Source organism: Peromyscus leucopus, chromosome 7, assembly GCF_004664715.2.
Source record: "Peromyscus leucopus breed LL Stock chromosome 7, UCI_PerLeu_2.1, whole genome shotgun sequence".
In the NCBI taxonomy this organism is placed as follows: Eukaryota; Metazoa; Chordata; class Mammalia; order Rodentia; family Cricetidae; genus Peromyscus; species Peromyscus leucopus.
The window spans coordinates 84,746,304-84,765,149 of record NC_051069.1 but is presented as its reverse complement, the minus strand read 5'-3'; the positions used below and the strand labels follow the sequence as shown (position 1 = coordinate 84,765,149).

General features: G+C 48.7%; 1 protein-coding gene across 13 annotated transcripts in view; it reads right to left on the bottom strand.

Annotated features, from left to right (window-relative positions):
• Window positions 1-6,568: 6,568 nt before the first annotated feature.
• Window positions 6,569-18,846, bottom strand: part of Tfdp2 (transcription factor Dp-2) — a 130,685-nt gene continuing 118,407 nt past the window's right edge. For all 13 annotated transcript variants that reach the window (XM_028866018.2, XM_028866022.2, XM_028866019.2 and 10 more), the window contains 3 exons: window positions 18,052-18,218; window positions 12,727-12,832; window positions 6,569-12,522 (listed from right to left, as the gene is read on the bottom strand). In XM_028866018.2, the coding sequence (XP_028721851.1) occupies window positions 12,339-12,522; window positions 12,727-12,832; window positions 18,052-18,218 (457 nt within the window). In that variant the 3' untranslated portion in view covers window positions 6,569-12,338. The remainder of the gene's footprint in view (window positions 12,523-12,726; window positions 12,833-18,051; window positions 18,219-18,846) is intronic.

Genomic DNA, 18,846 nt, shown 5'->3' with positions numbered 1-18,846 from the left:
TTCTACAAGATCAAGTGTAGCAGGACTGCCTGGCTGAAGGGAAGCTGCCCAGGGGGCCGGCTCAGATACAGATGAGAATTCAAACGGCATTTCTCACCTTCCATTCTGGACAAGAATAAGAGAGTTGCCTCGAATTCTGTTTACATTAGGTTGCTTAGAAGCCCTGGGTAAATTGCTAAACGGAGAGCTACAGTTACCTGTAAAGAGAAAGGAATGCCGCCCTTGAGTGTTCAGAGCACACCGTGAGGACATACCTAACAAATGGGTCTGCTCCTGAGGCTGCAGGCTCGTCCAGAGCCTTGGTGCAAACGGAAGACCACCCAGGGGGTTTACTGCTGACTTGGAGCATTTATTTGTGGCCCAGAGAGGGGTGGAGGCAAAGGCAGAGGCTAGAAGTTTTTTCCTGTCTAGAAGCTCACAGAAAGGAATGTTGGGATGCCAGGCGGAGCTCTACCTAGTGCCTGGAGCAGCAGTCCATGCCTGTTGTTAGAAGTGACAAGATGGACTTGGATTTTAGAAAGTTTCCAGTCCTGGCCCTGAGGATTGGAGCTGGAATACTCGAGTGCTCTGCTGCTGTTCCCAGTGGCTGGGCTGCTGAGGGCCAGGCCACCAGCCTCAGCACAAAGCTGTAAGCTCTGACTTGGGCACCTGGAGCCATAAAGAACTTTAAGTCTTTTTTTTTTTTTTTTTTCCTTTTTCGAGACAGGGTTTCTCTGCGTAGCTTTTCACTTTTCCTGGCACTCACTCTGTAGCCCAGGTTGGCCTCGAACTCACAGAGATCCGCCTGGCTCTGCCTCCCGAGTGCTGGGATTAAAGGCGTGTGCCACCACCGCCCGGCAGAACTTTAAGTCTTTAGTTCTCAGACTTGGAGGTAAAGAGCTCTGAGATGTTAGCACTGAAGTACTGAACACAGGAAGTGCTCACATACGTTCTCTAATCGGTTAGAGAGAAGGCGCCGGCCAGCTCGCAGGTCACATCCAGAACCTGAGTAAAGCCTCTCCTTGCAAGAGACTTGGAGCTCTGTCCCTTTCCACCCAAGGCTTCTGGGAAGGTGCTGGAGAAGACAGCATCACGAAGACACATAATGAGCTTGTCTTTATCTGTTTAGGGCAGAATCATCTAGAGTTCTGTCAGCAGGTTATGTGAAAGGATATTTCTTACCAAACCCATTGGCAAGTATTGCTGACAGCTGCCCCCACTCAGGGACTCAGGTACGGAAGGTGACAGTGGCTTCTGGTTGGAACTGGCTGGCACTGGAGTGGATGTGGGGGAGGATGAAGTACGTGGTTGGTATTTGAGACACCTGGGCAGGTGCTCTTGTTTCACGGGGTCTTTATGGCTACAGATGGAACCATTCTAGTGGGAGGGGAGGGGGCAGTGAGCAAATGACCCCGGAAGCTGGAAAAGCACCCAGCGCTGGACCCACACTCAGACAGGAGACTGCCCCTCTCCTGCCCAAGACCTCACTTCCTCTCCTCGGATCAGCTCATTTTATTGCTACTCTAAGCCATTCATGTCCTGAGCCAGGCAAATGCCACACTTGGACACCTTTATATTCTTTTCTCCATCTTGGACATTTAATGCCCAAGAAATGAGATTCTCACCTGCTTCCCTCACCCCAGGTGAGCTAGAAAAGACCGAGTCCTGGCTTGAGTCCAGGGTGAGTCTGTGGTTGGCCAGCAGCCACGATCTTTCCCTTTTCTTCTTGGCTACAGGGCCAATCTATTCAGAACCCCCCAACCACCACAAGGTAACTGAGATACAGGACAGGACCCCAGCAAGGCTGTGCAATCCCCACATCCTCTTGGCCTCTACTGCGAGTGTGGTTTCTTCTTAACAGTTTGGGCTGGGGAGATTGCTCCTTGGGTACAAAGTGAGGACCTGAGTCAGGATTCCCAGCATCCACAGAAATGCTCGATGTGGGGCTGGAGAGGTGGCTCAGCAGTTAAGACACGTGTTGCTCTTGCAGAGGGCCCAAGTTTAATTCCCAACACCTGCAAGGTGGCTCACAACCATAACTACAGTTCCAGGGGATCCCACACCCTCTTTCTGACTTCCATGCATACCAGGCAGTACACATACAAGTAAGCAAAACACATTTAAAATATATAATACTACACACACACACACACACACACACACACACACACACACACACATATAAAAGGGAAAAAGGCCAGCCTGGTGTGGCCTGTGTCTGTTACCCCAGTGGTGGGGCAACAGGTGATGAGGGAGACAGGGATCCCAAGTGCTTGCTAACCACCCAGTCTCAAAAACGAAGAAGGTTGAGAGCTGGTGAGCCAGCTCCACCGGTAAAGGCACCTACCACTCAAGCTCAGAGACCTGAGTTCAACCCCAGCTCCATGTGAGGACAGAAAGAGAAAACTGACTCCACGAAATTGCCCTTTGGCTTCCACACATATACTGGTGCTCAAGTGCACACATAACACACACACACACACACACACACACACACACACACACACACACACACACACACAGAGGGCTAGAGGAAAAGCTCAGCTGGTGAAAGCATTTGCTGCTCTTGGAGAGGACCAGAGTTAGGCACAGCACCCACATCAGGAGCACCACTCACAACCCCCTGCTAACATGCCCTCTGCTGGTCTCCATCGGCAACTGCACATACATGCACATACACACATACTCGCACACGGACACACAGATTGCCAAGAAAGTTAAACATGTTATACTGTCATAGAATGTGACAAACTAGAAAAAAGAAAACAAACCGGGCAGGCCCAGCATGGCCTGGAACTGCTCTGACGGTGGTCTTAAACTTGAAATCCTCTTGTTCAGTCTGCCACTGCTAGAACTGCAGGTGTGCGGGCCCACCATGTCTAGCTGGAAAATAGGGCTATGGATTGGGATCGGAATAACGTAAACAGCAGATTTAAAGAGACGTCACACGGTAGCTAACCTCAGGTCGTCTACTAGATTAAGGAGCTGTTTTGCTAATCCACAGGCTTAGGAAACAGTGCTCTAACACCCGGGCACTCACGGCACCAGGAGGTATTTGTTGAGTCTTGTGACTGAGACACACAGGCTGCTCCCACTCAGGGCTGCCAACGCTGGAGTCTTCATCTTGACCGAGGCTCCAGCCTCCCCTCAGGACCTGAGACACAGCAGAGCTGGCTTCCAGCTGCTGAGCCGCTGTGCCCGAAGCCTCCGTGGCCAGTAGCCTGCCACATCACCGTGGCTTTGCCTGCATTCACGCTGCCCACGGCACTGACCCCTGAGGTTTCCCCCATCTGTTCCTAGTCTCTTTTGCCTCAATGATGAGGAGTGGCCACAGCCCGCCCCAGCAGCCACCTGCCTCCTTGGCCAAAGCCCAGGCCTGATTTCTTTATGCTTTTACCCTCCAGCCTCTGAGAACCCTTTCAGGAAGGATTCGGGGTGAGAAGGAAATAGGGGAACCCTGTCTAGGCAAGCTTATTTTTTCCGGCCAGGCTTGTCTGCTGCCTGTACAATCAATGCATAGACGACAAGTTCCTTGGCACCCGCCCAGCAGGGAGGCGACAGCTGCTCTCATGCCATCGACCCTCAGACGAGGATTTATAGACATGCCCCCGGGGAAACTGCTCAGAAGCCCTGGAGCTTGTGCCGTCCTGGCATACTCTCTGAGGACGGACTCCCCTCTCTAGGTCTCCTCATTTGGAACTCGGGCAGGATGGCACCAGAGCCCTCAACTTTCCGGCTGCTCGCCTTGTCTGCTCTGCTCCAAAGTCCAAGTGAACAGCCATAATGAAAACTGCTGGTGAGCACGCTGCTTGCCTGCCTATTGGGGCTGGGAAGGAGGATGGGTAGACATTGACCACCTTCTGGGCAATATGATCTCATGATGTGCATCTTTCCATATGCCTTTACTCTTTCAGCAAGGGGTTGGCTCATCCTCCCTCCCTCCCTCCCTCCCTCCCTCCTTTTCTTTTTGGGAGGCCTCTTCTGTAGCCCAGGCTGGTCTTGAACTCAGGATTTTCCTACCTTAGCTTTGAGTCCCAGGATTAAAGGAATGAATCACAATGCCCAGCTTTGTTATTTTGTTTTGTTTTTTTCGAGACAGGGTTTCTCTGTATAGCCCTGGCTGTCCTAGAACTCGCTCTGTAGCCCAGGCTGGCCTTGAACTCACAGAGATCCCCCTTCCTTTGCCTCCTGAGTGCTGGGATTAAAGGCGTGCGCCACACCCAACTGCATTTTCCTGATTAATGACTGACGTAAGAGGGCCCAGGCCACTGTGGACAGTACTACCCATGGGCAACTGAGTGGGCCTGGATTGTATTAAACAAACAAACAAACAAACAAACAAAATCAAGCTGAGCAAGCCACTAGGAGTTTTATGTCCTAGTGGCAAACATTTCCAAAACTGGCTGAGGATGTAGTTCAGGTAAAGTGTTTGTCCAGCTGATACAAAGCCCTGGATTTGATTCCCAGCACTGCATACAACCAGGCATGGTGGCACACACCCTTAATTCCAGCACGTGAGAGGTGGGGACAGGGGATTCAGAAACTCAAGGTCATCCTCCACTACAGTGAGTTTAAAGCCAGCTTTATTGGTTGTAGTATTAAGGCAACTCCACGTAGTTAAAAGGGAGGTTTATTTGTGGGGTAACTTACAAATGAAGGGGTAGGTAACAGGGTCTGGGAAAGGTGTAGCTCAGTCCAGCGGTGTTCTCTGGAGAACTCTGCTTGGTCTACCTCCAGCGTCCAGGATCCAGGAACCAAGAGAGCCAGCCCATCCGGATCTTGGGTCTTAAGGGCTCCTGTTTTGGCCCTGCCTTGTAGATGTGACAGTTACCAAAGCCTCAATGGGGGTAGTACTTCCAGGTCAAAAACTGATTATGACTAATTGAGTGGGCATGGTTCCCCCACCCTAACTACAGGGCTTCCTTCACAGTGCATTTTATAGTCCAATGCAGTGGTTTTCAACCCATGGGTCTCGACCCTTTACAGGGGTCACCTAAGACCATCTGCATATCAAATATTTACACTGTAATTCATAACAGTAGCAAAATTAGTTATGAAGTAGCAATGAAAACAATTTTATGGTTGGGGTCACCACTTGAGGAACTGACTGCATTAAGGGGTTGAAGCATTAGGAAGGCTGAGAACCACTGCTCTAAGGTTTCCTAGAAGCAGACTTAAGCAAGAAGCTGGAAAGGACCTTCTGAACAGTGGCTAAGCTAGTGACTGTACTCGGATGCTCCCAAGCAGTTGGCAATTTTCTGTAGCCGGGCGAGGGCCGGGTGACTTCCTGCAGGCTTGGGGATTGGCACCTGAATGGAAGGGGGTAGGAGATGGCAGCTACTGCCTTTCCAGCAGGCACAGAGACAAAATGGCCCTGGGAGTGGCAGAAAAAAACTGAGCTCCGGCAGCTGGGCTTGATCCAAAGCTGGGCACCGCAGTCAGCTCCTTGGGTTCTGCAGACAGACATCTTGCCTGTCAACATCATGTCCAGTGACTGTTGATGGCCACCAGCTACCCTGCTGGTGACATCCAGTGTTCATGGTTATAAGTCCTTGGATACATTAACCAAATGGTACTACATGCCTGCTAGCAGATGGAGGGACATCCATGCCAGCTTGGGCTAGCCCTGCAGGGAGTCCATGGGAAGAGGATGGGTGTCCCTCTCCCCCACTCAGTCTAATCAACATAAAAGTGCTGGGCACAAATTAGCCTCCACTCCTGGGATTATGTGATCATACTTTCTGTCCTAAAATTTTTATTTTTAAATGTGTATGAGTGTTTTGCCTGCATGTATGTCTGTACCACATGAATGCCTTCTACTCCCAGGTGCTGGAAGTGTCAGATCCCCTGGTCCTGGAGTTAGACAGTGAGTGCCATGTGGGTGCTGGGAATCTGACCTGGGTCAGTGCTCCTTTGTTGTTGTTTTTCAAGACAGGGTTTCTCTGTGTAGCCCCTGGCTGTCCTGGAACTCACTCTGTAGACCAGGCTGGCCTAACTCAAGAGAGTTGCCTGCCTCTGCCTCCCACGTGCTGGGATTAAAGGCATGCGTGAGCCACCACCACTCGGCCCCGCATGTGTCTCCAGCTCCACTTAGTTTAAGACTTGCTGGCATGCTATAATCCTTTCATTAACCCACTTCCTGTCCCAGTGTGCAATGTCTTGGGACAAAAGTCACCTGGTCATCACCTGCCCTGAAAGATGAGTACTTATAAGAGATGCTGATGTGAACCAAGGCCAAATGATAGTGTACTTGAGGCTTGGGGACATCACTATTTGCTGCTGTTTTTCTAATGCCGACAGAATGCTTCCCAAGCAGTATAGGGACTGTGCACTGTGGGGTACCCTGGGGAGCCCTAGGAGCTTCTTCGAAGCTGGGGAGGGGAAGCTGAGGGGCCCACTGATGCTGTTGCCAGAGGCCTCAGCCAGTCCCATGGCAAGCTTTGGTGTTGGGGAGCCCTTCAGAGACCCAGACCAGGGCAAAGGAGAATGGGCCTTGTATCTCCTCATTGGCTGAATGAAGGTTTCAGTCCTAAAACAGTGTGAGGCTGGGATATTCACTCCCCAGGAGCCATTAACGATGACACCAACATCCTTTTAAATTATTTATTTTTCTGTATCTCAAATCACAGAATAGTATGATACAATTTTTCTCAAGCTCAACATATTCATTTCAGATGTTTCTTCTTTTACATTATGGACAAAGATGTGTGAATTGATGAAAAAAAATCACTCAGAGCTTATTAAAACTAATGCTTCCTAGGCACACCCTGAGCGTCTGTCTGGAGTGGGTGCAGGGAGTGATTTAAATTTTAAATTGAAATTCCCTGTCTCTTCTGGGTAGGCGGTCCCTGAGCTACCCTTAGAGAAACACTGCTTAAGACTTGTTGGTTACCTACTGGAAGGCATTTCAAAAAACACAGAAATAAGTATACAGAAATAGCTCTTCTATAAAAAATTCCATACAAAAATAATAGTATTTATGCAAAGTTTGAGATACTACAAAATAATATATTAGCCTGTGTACTCAATCTAGGAAGGAAAGTCTCTAATAGGCAGGCGAGATGTGGTTTGCATTTTCCTCCTAACTACTTAGGGCATGACACCAGCGTCTGCTTCATGCAGAAAAAGAGCAAAGTCACACTTTTCTGGAGACAGTGGCGAGCAGCACATGAGCAGAGTGAAGCGTCTCCAAATGGAAAGGGAGCCACTGGGTGATGTAGGCCATCTCCTCCCTTCTGTCCAGGTAGTGTGGCAGGGTAAACAGGGCACCCAGCTGCTTTACAGCACTGATGTGGGGGGGGGGTGTCCCCAGAACTCAGGCTAACAACCAGAGCAGGTGGAGGACTGGTCCCATTTCTCAGAATGTTGTCTTAGTACTAGTGGGAAACAGAACAGCACACAGTGGAGAAGCCACTTTCCTAGAGAAGTAGCTGGATTACTGGAGATACGTAAGTATGACAAAATAAAACTGACCTGAGGAGTGTGGACACGCACAACTAGCACACTTTTTATATTCAGATGATGTCTGAGGAGGAGCAGTTAGTGAGTTTGAAGTCAAGCATGGCCAAGTGATGGCTTCTGAAAAGTCCAAATAATTTGGTTGGAAACGAGCCACTATGGCCCAGATGGCAACTCCACCTCTCAAGCTCCTACCAATGTCCAGAAGAAATGGCCCTGGCCTGGGGAGGGTCTCTTGTGACTGTGACCATCTGCAGCTAGAGTCCTGAGGGGCCCCAAGCTGACAGTGCATGATAGCGCTTGGCAGAAGAGATCCCTCGGGTTCCTCAGATTCTTTTGGCGTTTGGCAAGACTGGAGCTGTCTGCATGGCCCTGGTGAAGGTGTGCTTTACAGTAGGTAATGATACCCTGACAGAAGTGACCGACTGGACCAGACTGCTACAGAGGCTAAGGGACGCTGGGCCATGAAGCTCTGCATACTTCCACCTCTGAGCGGGTCCCAAGAGATGCTGTCTCCCTTTCTGAGACCCTAGTAGAGAAGACACAAACCCGGACGGACTCTCCACTGTGGCTGCAATGGCTTCTAAGTAGCTTTCTAAGCAGGAAGGACCAAGATCCACTCTGCTAGGACGATAAGAGACCAAGGCACTGGTTCTATAGGGTTTTTGTTGTTGTTGTTGTTTTTTAAATATAAAAACCGGTAACTTTCCTCCTGACTCAACACTATGAGGAATGGCCACCTACCAGGTCAGTGCTGGCACCTGTCAGGGACTCCCAGGAAACATGACATGCCAAAGTTTTCTGTCCTTATCCCCCCCCCCCCAGTACATTGTGAACATAGATGAATGTGGGAAACTGGGTCCTACAAACTGACTGTAACTTCAGGTATTTTGCTAATATGTAAGAGGCTACTTCCTGAGGCTTATTATAATTAATAAAGGCTTTTTAGCAATAAAAAGATTAAAGGAAGAATTGTCACATTAGGCTCCCCCTTTAGTGTTTGGCTCAAGTATAGGTTAACAAGACATAGGTGAACCGAATTAGTGAGCTGGAAGGCACATTCTGAGGATCACTTAGGTGACATGCTGTAGGCTCCTGGCACGCATGTTAGTCTTCAAAAAACTATGTATTAATGAGCATTAGTGCTTGGAGGCAATTGTCCAAGGAGCAGAGAAATAGGACGCCCCATTGGGAAGCTGGTTCTTAGGTATCTAGTATTTCACCAAAGCCAGTCCATATGCATCATGAGGATCATTTCCCATGTGTTCAGTTCACAATCCACATCTTATGCATCTGCAACTGAATACATGTAAATTCTCCGTCTCAGATCACCGGCCTGTGGTGTAGATTCAATTCAAGGTCATGAGGCTGACCCGAGAACTTTGTGGTCTTGCTATAGTCCTCACTTGGCTTGTTCATACTAAAGTCAGCCAAGTTTGATATTTTAACACCCTCCCCGCAAAACAAACCCTGCCCAATGCTTACCACTAAGGAGGAAAATTTCAAAATCCCCTGCAGCAGATTTAGTGAAGAAGGACGTCCATTTTGTTGGGAAGTGAGCTTATAAAACCGACCAGGCTTCCTGCTCTGGTGTGGTTACAGCACAAGCAGCTGAGGCCATTCCTGTCACCTGCTTATTCTGTCTGTCTGTCTGACACACACACACACACAACCTCTGTTTAGGCTGTCTCGGCATAAATCACACTGTACTTGTAACAGCTCCACTGTTTCTGACAAGAAGTTGGTTTAGATTTAGAAAGCAGAATTAGGAAGCCATGCAGGGGTAGAGTGGGCCATTTCTTCGTCTGGATTATCTGACAGGGGTATTCTGAGGACAGTTGGGGATTATCTTCCAAAAATGACACAGTGCTGCTACTGCCTTAATTATAAATTTTGCTAACAGGAGTTATCCTCATGCATTCTGACAAAATGGCAGATTTTTTTTCTCCCTACCACTTCTTCAAAATAGTAAGAAAGATGCAGAACACGTTTGCCATGAGCCCATTCTCTGGGGGACTATTTAGAGGGAGTAGATTCTGTTGAGTCCCTTTCTTCCTATGTAAGGCACAATGCAAACACTGAACAGACTTCCGTGGGGGAAAGGCGAAGGGAAACCTGCTGAGCACTGAGGGTCTGAGCAGCCGTGTAGCCTGGTGGAACTGTTCTTCTGGGAGTGTGCGGGCCCAGAGCCAGCTGCCCATGTGATCAGGAGAGTGAGAACTGATTGACCACAGTGCTGCTATACACTTGAGAACTGGGACCTCAGGAGGAAAGTCTCTTGAACACGTAAGCAGTGTGCATAGGCAGCTAACAGCGGTGTGCACGGAGCCTGTGTACCTCTCCCACAAAGAGGCCAGACGCTGTGTCCTCAATTTAACTTCCCCTTCCATTTTGATTCCGGCATTATGATTTGGTGTTATTGGACCCAGAGGGATGTGTTTAGGGGAGATAATGAAGACCAGAGTTCATCCTTTTCAACACTCAATTTAGGCTCTTCCCTTTTTTCTCCCCCCTGCATGATCTCATTTTGAAGCCCTAGCTGGCTTCAAACCTCTGGGGACCCTTTTGCCTATGAAGGGTTACAAGTAAGTGGTACCCCTCTGTTCAGTCTAGTTTCTCCCCAGGTAAAGTGTCACACCAGCAGCAACCGAGGACCACAGCGGTGCGATCTCAGACGTCCTCAGAAGTACGTAACAGAGGGACAGGACCACTCTTGACACCACAGTGGGAGCGAGGATGGCCGAAGGGGGGGCACACAAAGACTGAGTCTTTGGTTGTCCCACTCCAGACAAGGATCTCTTGTAGCCCAGACTGGCCTTGAACTCAGTATGTAGCCAAGGTTGACTTTTAAGTCCTAACCCTTCTGCCTCCATTTCCCAAATGCTGGCGTTAGAGGCATACAACATGCCCAGTAGGACTGCCCTTTTAAAGCCCGTGTTCTGTCAATGTAAAGCATACAGCAGCAGGGATGAGATAAACTGGAAAGTTCCTTGAGAACTCTTGCAAGGATTTTGCTGCCTGGTAAATGGTGTAATGCATGCATTTGCTTTAAGTTCTGAAAAATCTTAGGCCCCCAGTAGCTCAATATTTTGAAGACTGAAAAAGCATCTGTTACCTTTGACCTCTCTAGGTCTCTGCTAGGCTCCCTTAAGTACAGACGGAAATGGAAGTGATAAAAGGAGGTAGCCCCTGTTGCATTCTGGATCACTTTGTTCTGACAGCCTAAGATGTGTGTTCTAGAACGCATGCCAACACAAAACTCTGAAACCTGACAGGACCTTTGTGCCCCTTGAACACTCGGGCTTGTACTACAGCTTCCTCCTGACATTGAGTTTCCTCTCCAAGGCATTCCTATCAGTGTTAATGACCTCAGAACATGTAAGGCAACCAAAGCTTTTCCTTCTCGCTCAAGCTTCCTGCACAGGACTAAAAAGAGCAGCATTTGGACTGTGCCTGGTGCAGGACCCACAGAAGCCAGAGACACAGGATCAGACAAACCCGTGTGACTAGAGCTGGTTTCAGATGGAGTCTCCTACCATTCCCTGCCCCTCACCCGCTTCAAGGCCTTATGTGTTGGTAAGTTGGGTTTGGCTTGGCAGTGGACACCCACACTCCCCTACTGAGAGGAGCAGAAATCACAGACATACTGTAGTAGTCTCATGGCATCTTTGGCTTTGAAACCACATATGACACATCACGCTAGCATGGATGCAGTCCACTGGAGTGTTCAAGGTTTTAACAAAAACACTGAATATTGAGTTAGTTTGAAATGCAATTTACCCAGGAATAAATCTGATAAGGTCATTTTGATAATTAAAATATGAAAAAGATAACATGTATAAGAGAACAATGATGTTCATATTCTTGAAATGAAGACAAAAGTAATGACATTTGGTTCATTTTCACAAATTGCACATGGGTAAAATCATACAGTACTGCAGACAGCTACAGACAAGCATTGGTCAAAGAATTTGCTTCTTTGTTTCACTGTAAGTTAAAAAGCTGTATGATAGCCGGGCGGCGGCGGCACACGCCTTTAATCCCAGCACTCGGGAGGCAGAGCCAGGCGGATCTCTGTGAGTTCGAGGCCAGCCTGGGCTACCAAAAAAAAAGCTGTATGAAATGCATAGCTCTGATTAAAACTATAAATACAGTTTCCCTCTCCACAGTAAAACTCCCAATGGAGAATGCTGGCAAAGGCGGTGCTGGCGAGGTCTGTAATGCACATGGAAATGCTATGCTAGTTTGGCTTCCAGAAGGAGCCCTAGAAACTCCTATGCACCAATGCATTGACAAACGGTCACTGCAGTTCACCGTCAATTATTCTAAACGTCATCTAGGTACTTAACAGTTAGTTAGCGCTCTCTCCCTTCGAGAAGCTAAGGCAGCAGACGCATGGAACACCTCAGCTAGACTTCCGACTAGCTCAGCAGTTCATCTGCGCTCCTCAGGCCACAAGGACTGCGATCTACATCCCTCACCTTATGCCCACTGGGACGGTCAAGATGTAAGATGGCTGCCTATGTAAGACAGCCCAACAAGGGAGAGAACATCACCACTGCGTACTGTTCCCTGCAGCAATCAAGTCTAAATGCTCCCACACTGTGGGGTCTTCAAACCCCCCTCCCTGAAAACAAACTTCACTGCCGTTCTCTCGCAGAAAGCATGCTTTGTTGGCCATGATGAAGCCACTGCTGTGCTGCTCAGTTTTCATCCACGCTAGTTCACTTTCATGTCAATCATCTCAGCCTTCAGGGACTTTGCTTATTGTGTTTCTCTAGTTCTCACTAAACACAAATGCAAACAAAGGCGAAGACGGAAGCAATCATTTCAAAACACAAGAGCTCACACTAAAGACACACATGAGCATCAGATATTAAAACATGAGTGTTCTCCTGTCTTTATTCTGGGGAGGAGGAGTCTTCCTCCTCGTCCTCGTCGTCCTCCTCGTTGAATGAACAGGGCGTCTCGCCACGGGACTCGGAGCAGTGAGAGGCTGCACTGCTGGACTGCTGACTGTCTGGGCCGGGGAACTGCCCGGTTGCTAAGGCCACTTCAGCATCCAAGCACAAGCCTTGGCTTACACTAGTGAGCAAGTTGAAACACACGGGTTCGTTAATGCAGTGCGGACATCTCTTTCTTTTTGCACAGACAGGAAGAAAAACAGGAAGGAGGTGCCAGTGGGCACCTAACCTACCCCACCTGCTGCAGCAGCAACACCTCCCTAGCTCTCCACAGGAGAGGCAGCTCTCTGTGGCTTGCTTTTCTCACTTTGCAAACAATACATACCTTGACTGGGGCATGGTGGCATTAGTGGTCAGGTCTAGATTTGAAACTGATTGGGTAGAGTTCAAAAGGAGTCCCTGATTTAACCAAGAAGGTCCTGTAGAGATATCTGTAAGATAAAACAAAAGAAAAGAAAGAAACTGTGGGCTCTGAACTCTGTGGCTGCTCTGCTGTGGTCTGAAGCAAGCATGGGTTACGTCTTGGTATAGCTGGACAGTTCTCTTGCCCTGTGAAGAACCTAGTGCTCTTCTTAATTTTGGGGGGTGGGGTGGGGGCACAAATAAATTCTTGAACAAGAATGGAAAGAATACAGAAAGGCAGACTTCAGGGAGAAAGAATTTCAAGTAAAACTATCACTGGCTCCTTTTAGTTGAAGGGTTTTTTTTTTTTTCAAGACTTAGCTTATTATTTTTAAATTACGTGTATGTGTGTCTGTGAAAGCCTAAGCGGGGGTGTATGTACACGAGGTGCCCATGGAGGAAGAAGTGTTGGACTGCCCTGCCGCAGAGCTGTGAGCTGCCCAACAGGAACTGAACTTACGTCTTCCGCAAGAGCAGTATGCACTCTTAACTACTGGGCCGGCTCTCTAACTTTGTTTTTCCTTATGTAAGACCTGACAAGGTAGCCTACTGGGTACAGTAAGCATGTGGTCAGAATATGGACTATCTTGCACATTGGTGTCCTTACAATGAAAGACTATGATTGTGATATTAACAGCCAAGGCCAGGATTGGACAGAGACACAACAATCAGAACTGCCTTAGAACACACAGCTTACGGATCAGGCACACACTCTTGTCACCCTCCCCCCAACCTCTCACATTGTGTGCATGGATGGTGTGTGCATACATGTGTGCAGATGCGTTGCTGAGACAGGGTCTCTCTCTCGATAAGACTCAGGGCTTGCTGCTCAGGGTAGGCCAGCAGGCCAGCAAGCCCCAGAGCTCCTTCCATGGGTGTCCCTTGGACGGGGTATGCTCCCGGAGCAGCACGCCTGGCTTTCCCAGGGCTGGAGACTGACTACAGCTGGTCTCGTGCTCACACAGCAAGCGCGTCACCAGCTGCACCAGCTCCGCAGCCCACGGCACTGCCCTTTAGGTCTCCTCAGGTGAACTCACTACAGCTGCTCATCAGTGATCTATGGCTTGTCCTGACTAGGTTCGCCTCCGCCCCCACCTCGGGGGTCATTTGCTTTACAATTCAAAACAGTCTTATTTTAAAAGGCGTGCTTTGAATGTGGTCATTTTTATTATGCAGTCATTTTTTAAAATTTATTTTATGTGTATGGGTATTTTGCCTGCATGAGTGTCTGTGTACCAGTTTCATGCGTAGTTCCCATGGAGGCCAAAAGAAGGCATTCGAGTCGTGGGAACTCAAGTTACAGCTGGTTGTTGTAAGGTACCATGCGGGTGCTGGGAACTGAACCTGGGTCCTCTGTAAGAGCAGCCCATGCTCTTAACTGCTGAGCCATCTCCCCAGGTCTGCAATCATGGTTTGAGTAAAGGCGAGCAGACATGAGGTGTTTCAGCTCGCAGGAAACCAGAAGGGCATGTCCTGGCATCTTTTCCCTGCATATGCCATGCTTCTCCCCGGGGTCACAGCAGATCAGTTCTTACTGCGCTGTCCCTTGCAGGATGCCTCCGTCTAGAATGTTAGCTCAGAGAAAACTGTAACCTGAATGTCTAGGGACCTCAGAAGGAATGAATGAACGTATATAGCTTCTTTCAACACTGACTTTTCTTTTTCAGTTTTTCGAGACAGGGCTTCCCCATGTAACAGCCCCACTTGTCCTGGAACTCACTTGGTAGTCCAGGCTGGTCTTGAACTCACAGAGATCCACCTGCCTCTGCCTCCCGAGTGCTGGGATTAAAGGCGTGTTCCACCACGCTTGGCCAACAGTGACTTTAATAGACAGTAAAAGCTTTAGAAACACAGTACTAAAAAAAGATCTCACATCACTGAGTGCTGTGGGATGTCTTTCTGTATACTGTGAATGTGTGTGGCTCCCACTGGATAATATATAAAGCTGCTTTGGCCTATGGCAAGAAAGCTTACAGCCAGGCGGGAAATCCAAGAAGATATATAAAGGGAGAGCTAGGAGAGATGGGAACCAGCTACGCCCAAGGAGCAACAAATGTACGCAGGCCGGTAATGCCGCGGCCACATGGCAACACAGAGATTAATAGAAATGGGTTGAGTTATAAGAGCTGGCCAGCAAGGACCTCGAGCCATACAGTTTGTAATTAATATAAGCCTCTGAGTAATTATTTTATAAGCAGCTGCAGGACCACAGATAAGAGAGATTTGTCTGGACCTTGGGGCTGGGCAGAACTGGAGAAACTTCCATCTACAACTGGGCATGGTGGTGCCCACCTTTAATCCCAGCACTTGGGAGGTATAGGCAGGCAGATCTCTCAGTTTGAGGGTATCCTGGTCTACAAAGCCAGGGTTACAAAGAGAAAACCTACCTTGGGGTGGGTGTGGGGGACTCACATTATAAGGCAAACCCCAATGCAGCTACTCAGATAATAGTTTTTTTTTTTTTTAAATAAGCTTTTATTGTACTTTTAAATGTATACTCCCTTTCACTATTTTTATTTCTGTTGGCCTGTGTGTGGCTGTCCATGAGGAGAGTGAGGACAACTTCAGCAGTTGGCCCTTCCCTCTCCTTCCAACACGTGGGTCCTGGAGATCAAACTCGGGTCGCCAGGCCTGGCAGCAAACATTTTACCATGCTGGCAGCCCTTGAGCTTTTGTGCGTGCGTGCGTGTGCGTGCGTGTGCGTGTGTGTGTGTCTGTGTGAGAGTGTGTGTGTGTGTGTGCGTGTGTGTGTGTGTGTGTGTGTGTGTGAGAGTGTGCGTGTGTGTGTGCGTGTGTGTGTGCGTGTGTGTGTGTGTGTGTGTGTTTGTGTGTGTGCCATGGCATGCCTGTGGAAGTCGGTGGACTCTGGGAGCTGGTTCCCGCCCTCCAGGCGGCTGAGGCAGGGTCTCGTTTCCGCTGGTGCACTGCCTGCTCCTCGCAGCTGCTCTGTGAACCCCTGGCCGGTGTCTCTGCTTCCTCACCTCCCCGCAGGAATTCCGAGATAAAGAGGCACACTACCCCACACGGCTTTTGCGGGTGTTTCGAGGATGAACCTCAGGTCCAGCCGTGCTCCTGCCCACTCAGACATCTCCCCACCCCCTTTACAGTACTATTTTTGTAATTACTGTGCAAAAACCATGGACCTGTATGTACTAGAATTCTGTCTAGCCACCGAGAGACTGTTCCCGTGTACGAAATGACTACATTAACTTTAGATTGGCCTCCTGAGCCTTTCTCTGCACAAGCTAAGGCAGCTGTGAGAAAAAAAAAAAAGACTTCAATTCTAAGAAGAACAGCAGATTGTGAATACATTTAATAAGAACAAGTCTGAACAAGATGAAATTACGAGCTGGAATCCTGTGCTGAATATGAATTGGTACACAGAACTGTGGAAACTTTCTGCTGGGTCACGGCTATTCAGTTGTGAGCATTATAGACTGTATCTCTTCTCTACAATGGGTCTGAAAAGGCCACATTTCTTTCACATTATTACAGGCTCTGCACAGTGGTTCTCACACTCTTGTCCAAGGGCCATTCCCTCCCTTTCACACGAAAGGCACATGTCCCTTTGAACTGACAGGAAAATCTGTAGCCCAGTCTACAAATGAGGTCATGAAGAGATCAAAACAGAGCCTGCTAATCGCCCTGAACCTTTCTATTGGGAATAAGTGAAAAAAACTTTTGGTGATTTATTGAGTAAGCCCTTTATTCAGACACTGCTGGGCTTCCAGTCCAATGAGGCTAATGAAACAGCAAGATCCGTGCCAGAGACCATGGAGCAGAGGGAGCGGGAGCAGCGCATGGGGGTCAGTGAGGAGGTGCAGAGGGAGCGGGAGCAGCGCATGGGGGTCAGTGAGGAGGTGCAGAGGGAGCGGGAGCAGCGCATGGGGGTCAGTGAGGAGGGCAGAGGGAGCAGGAGCAGCGCATGGGGGGTCAGTGAGGTGCAGAGGGAGCAGCACATGGGGGGTCAGCTGAGGAGGTGCAGAGGGAGCAGGAGCAGCACATGGGGGGTCAGTGAGGAGGGGCAGAGGGAGCGGGAGCAGCGCATGGGGGGTCAGTGAGGTGCAGAGAGAGCAGCACATGGGGGGTCAGCTGAGGAGGTGCAGAGGGAGCAGGAGCAGAGCATGGGGGTCAGTGAGGAGGTGCAGAGGGAGCAGGAGCAGAGCATGGGGGTCAGTGAGGAGGGGCAGAGGGGGCGGGAGCAGCGCATGGGGGTCAGTGAGGTGCAGAGGGAGCAGGAGCAGCGCATGGGGGTCAGTGAGGAGGGGCAGAGGGAGCAGGAGCAGCGCATGGGGGGTCAGTGAGGAGGTGCAAGAGGGGGCGGGAGCAGCATATGGGGGTCAGTGAGGAGGTGCAGAGGGGGCGGGAGCAGCGCATGGGGGTCAGTGAGGTGCAAACTGCCTTGGTCATGATGTTTTATCACAGCAACAGAAAATTAAGACGTTTCTGCTCTGTGAATTCTGATCTACTGAACAGATAAACACAGCATTCTATTAAAGTGAGGTGAGGTATATGTTTTATGATATTTTGTTTGTGTTCTGACAAATAAAGCTTGTTTGGAGATCAGAGAAGCAGAGCAGCCAGCCACCAGACCGAATGGGAGATCCTGTCTCCACCCGCTTATACTCCTGAGTGCTGGGATTAAAGGGGTGAGCCACACTGACTGGCTCTGTTTCTCTTTAGGTTGATTCAGTCTCCTGTAGCCCAGGGTGGCCTCAACTCCTCATCTTCCTGCTTCCTTCCAAGTGCTGGGATTCAAGGCGTGAGCCATCATTGCCTGGCCTCTATGGTTAACTAGTGGCTGCTCTGCCCTCTGATCTCCAGGCAAGCTTTATTTATCAGAACACAAACAAAATATCACATAACAGGTACATCTATTTTTTTTTTGTAAACTACTCTAAGGTCTCCTAAGAGAGAATTACAAACAAAACCCAAAACCAAACTTCTATCAATCTTTTCACCTAAAAGCTTTATAAGACTCTACTTAAACACTCAAGAGTACAGAGAAAACACATCATTGTGGACCCAAACTTAGTGATGAGTCAGCCATGTTTTTGTATAATACATACTGTATAGATGGTAAGTTTGTAATCCTCTAAAAAACAGACTTTTGAAAAAAACCAAAGTCACAAGTTCATTATATAAAGGATCAGAGAACTCCACCCAGTGAAGCTAGGACCGATTCTGCGAGAATGTTTACCAAGTGAGTCTGACACTCATCAGGAGCGTGGCAGCATCTCCAGCATACCTGTGACATAGCCTTCTAAAGCTTTCGGAACCAGCGACTTGGCAATTTTCAGGTTTTCCAGAGAGCATCTGCCTAACTCCAGACCAAAGGACATTCCCATCCGCTTCAGTACTTCTATGTCATCATGGATCTCAAAGGTGTTATCAAAATTAAAAAGGTATTCAAATCTGCAAAATAAGGCAAGGCAAGGGTGAGGAGGGCAAGTGAGATGGCTCTGCAGGTGAGTGCCCGATGCCAACCCTGACAACTTCAGTTTAGTTCCCCAGATCTCTCTCTCTTTCTCTCTCAATCTCTCTCTCTCTCAATCTCTCTCTCTCTCTCTCTCTCTCTCACACACACACACACACACCCCTAAATACACAAATTTAATAATTATTTTTTTAAAAAGAAATAAAGGAGGCCAGGTAGAGGTAGTGCATGCTTTTAATCCCAGCATCCAGGAGACAGAGGCAGGCAGATCTCTGTGTTCAAGTCCAGCCTTGTCTACAAGAGCAAGTTCCAGGACAAGCCAGGGCTACATAGAGAAACCCTGTCTCAACAAAACAAAACAACCCAAAAAGCAAACAAAAATGAAGGAAAAGAAAGGAAGAAGTATGGGGTTTGGTGCCCCAGAGGAGCTCTGGAAGGTCTTACAACCTGTGCTTTGCTTCTTTAATTTACTTATTGTGGTCTTCAGTAGACTGGCTTGTTAGCCTTAAGGAAATAGAGTGAATGCTCAATTAGTTTCCCTGAGTCAACAGCTAGCCACAGCATACTCAAGTCAATCCTAAAAGCTTTCTCGAACTTTGTTTGGAG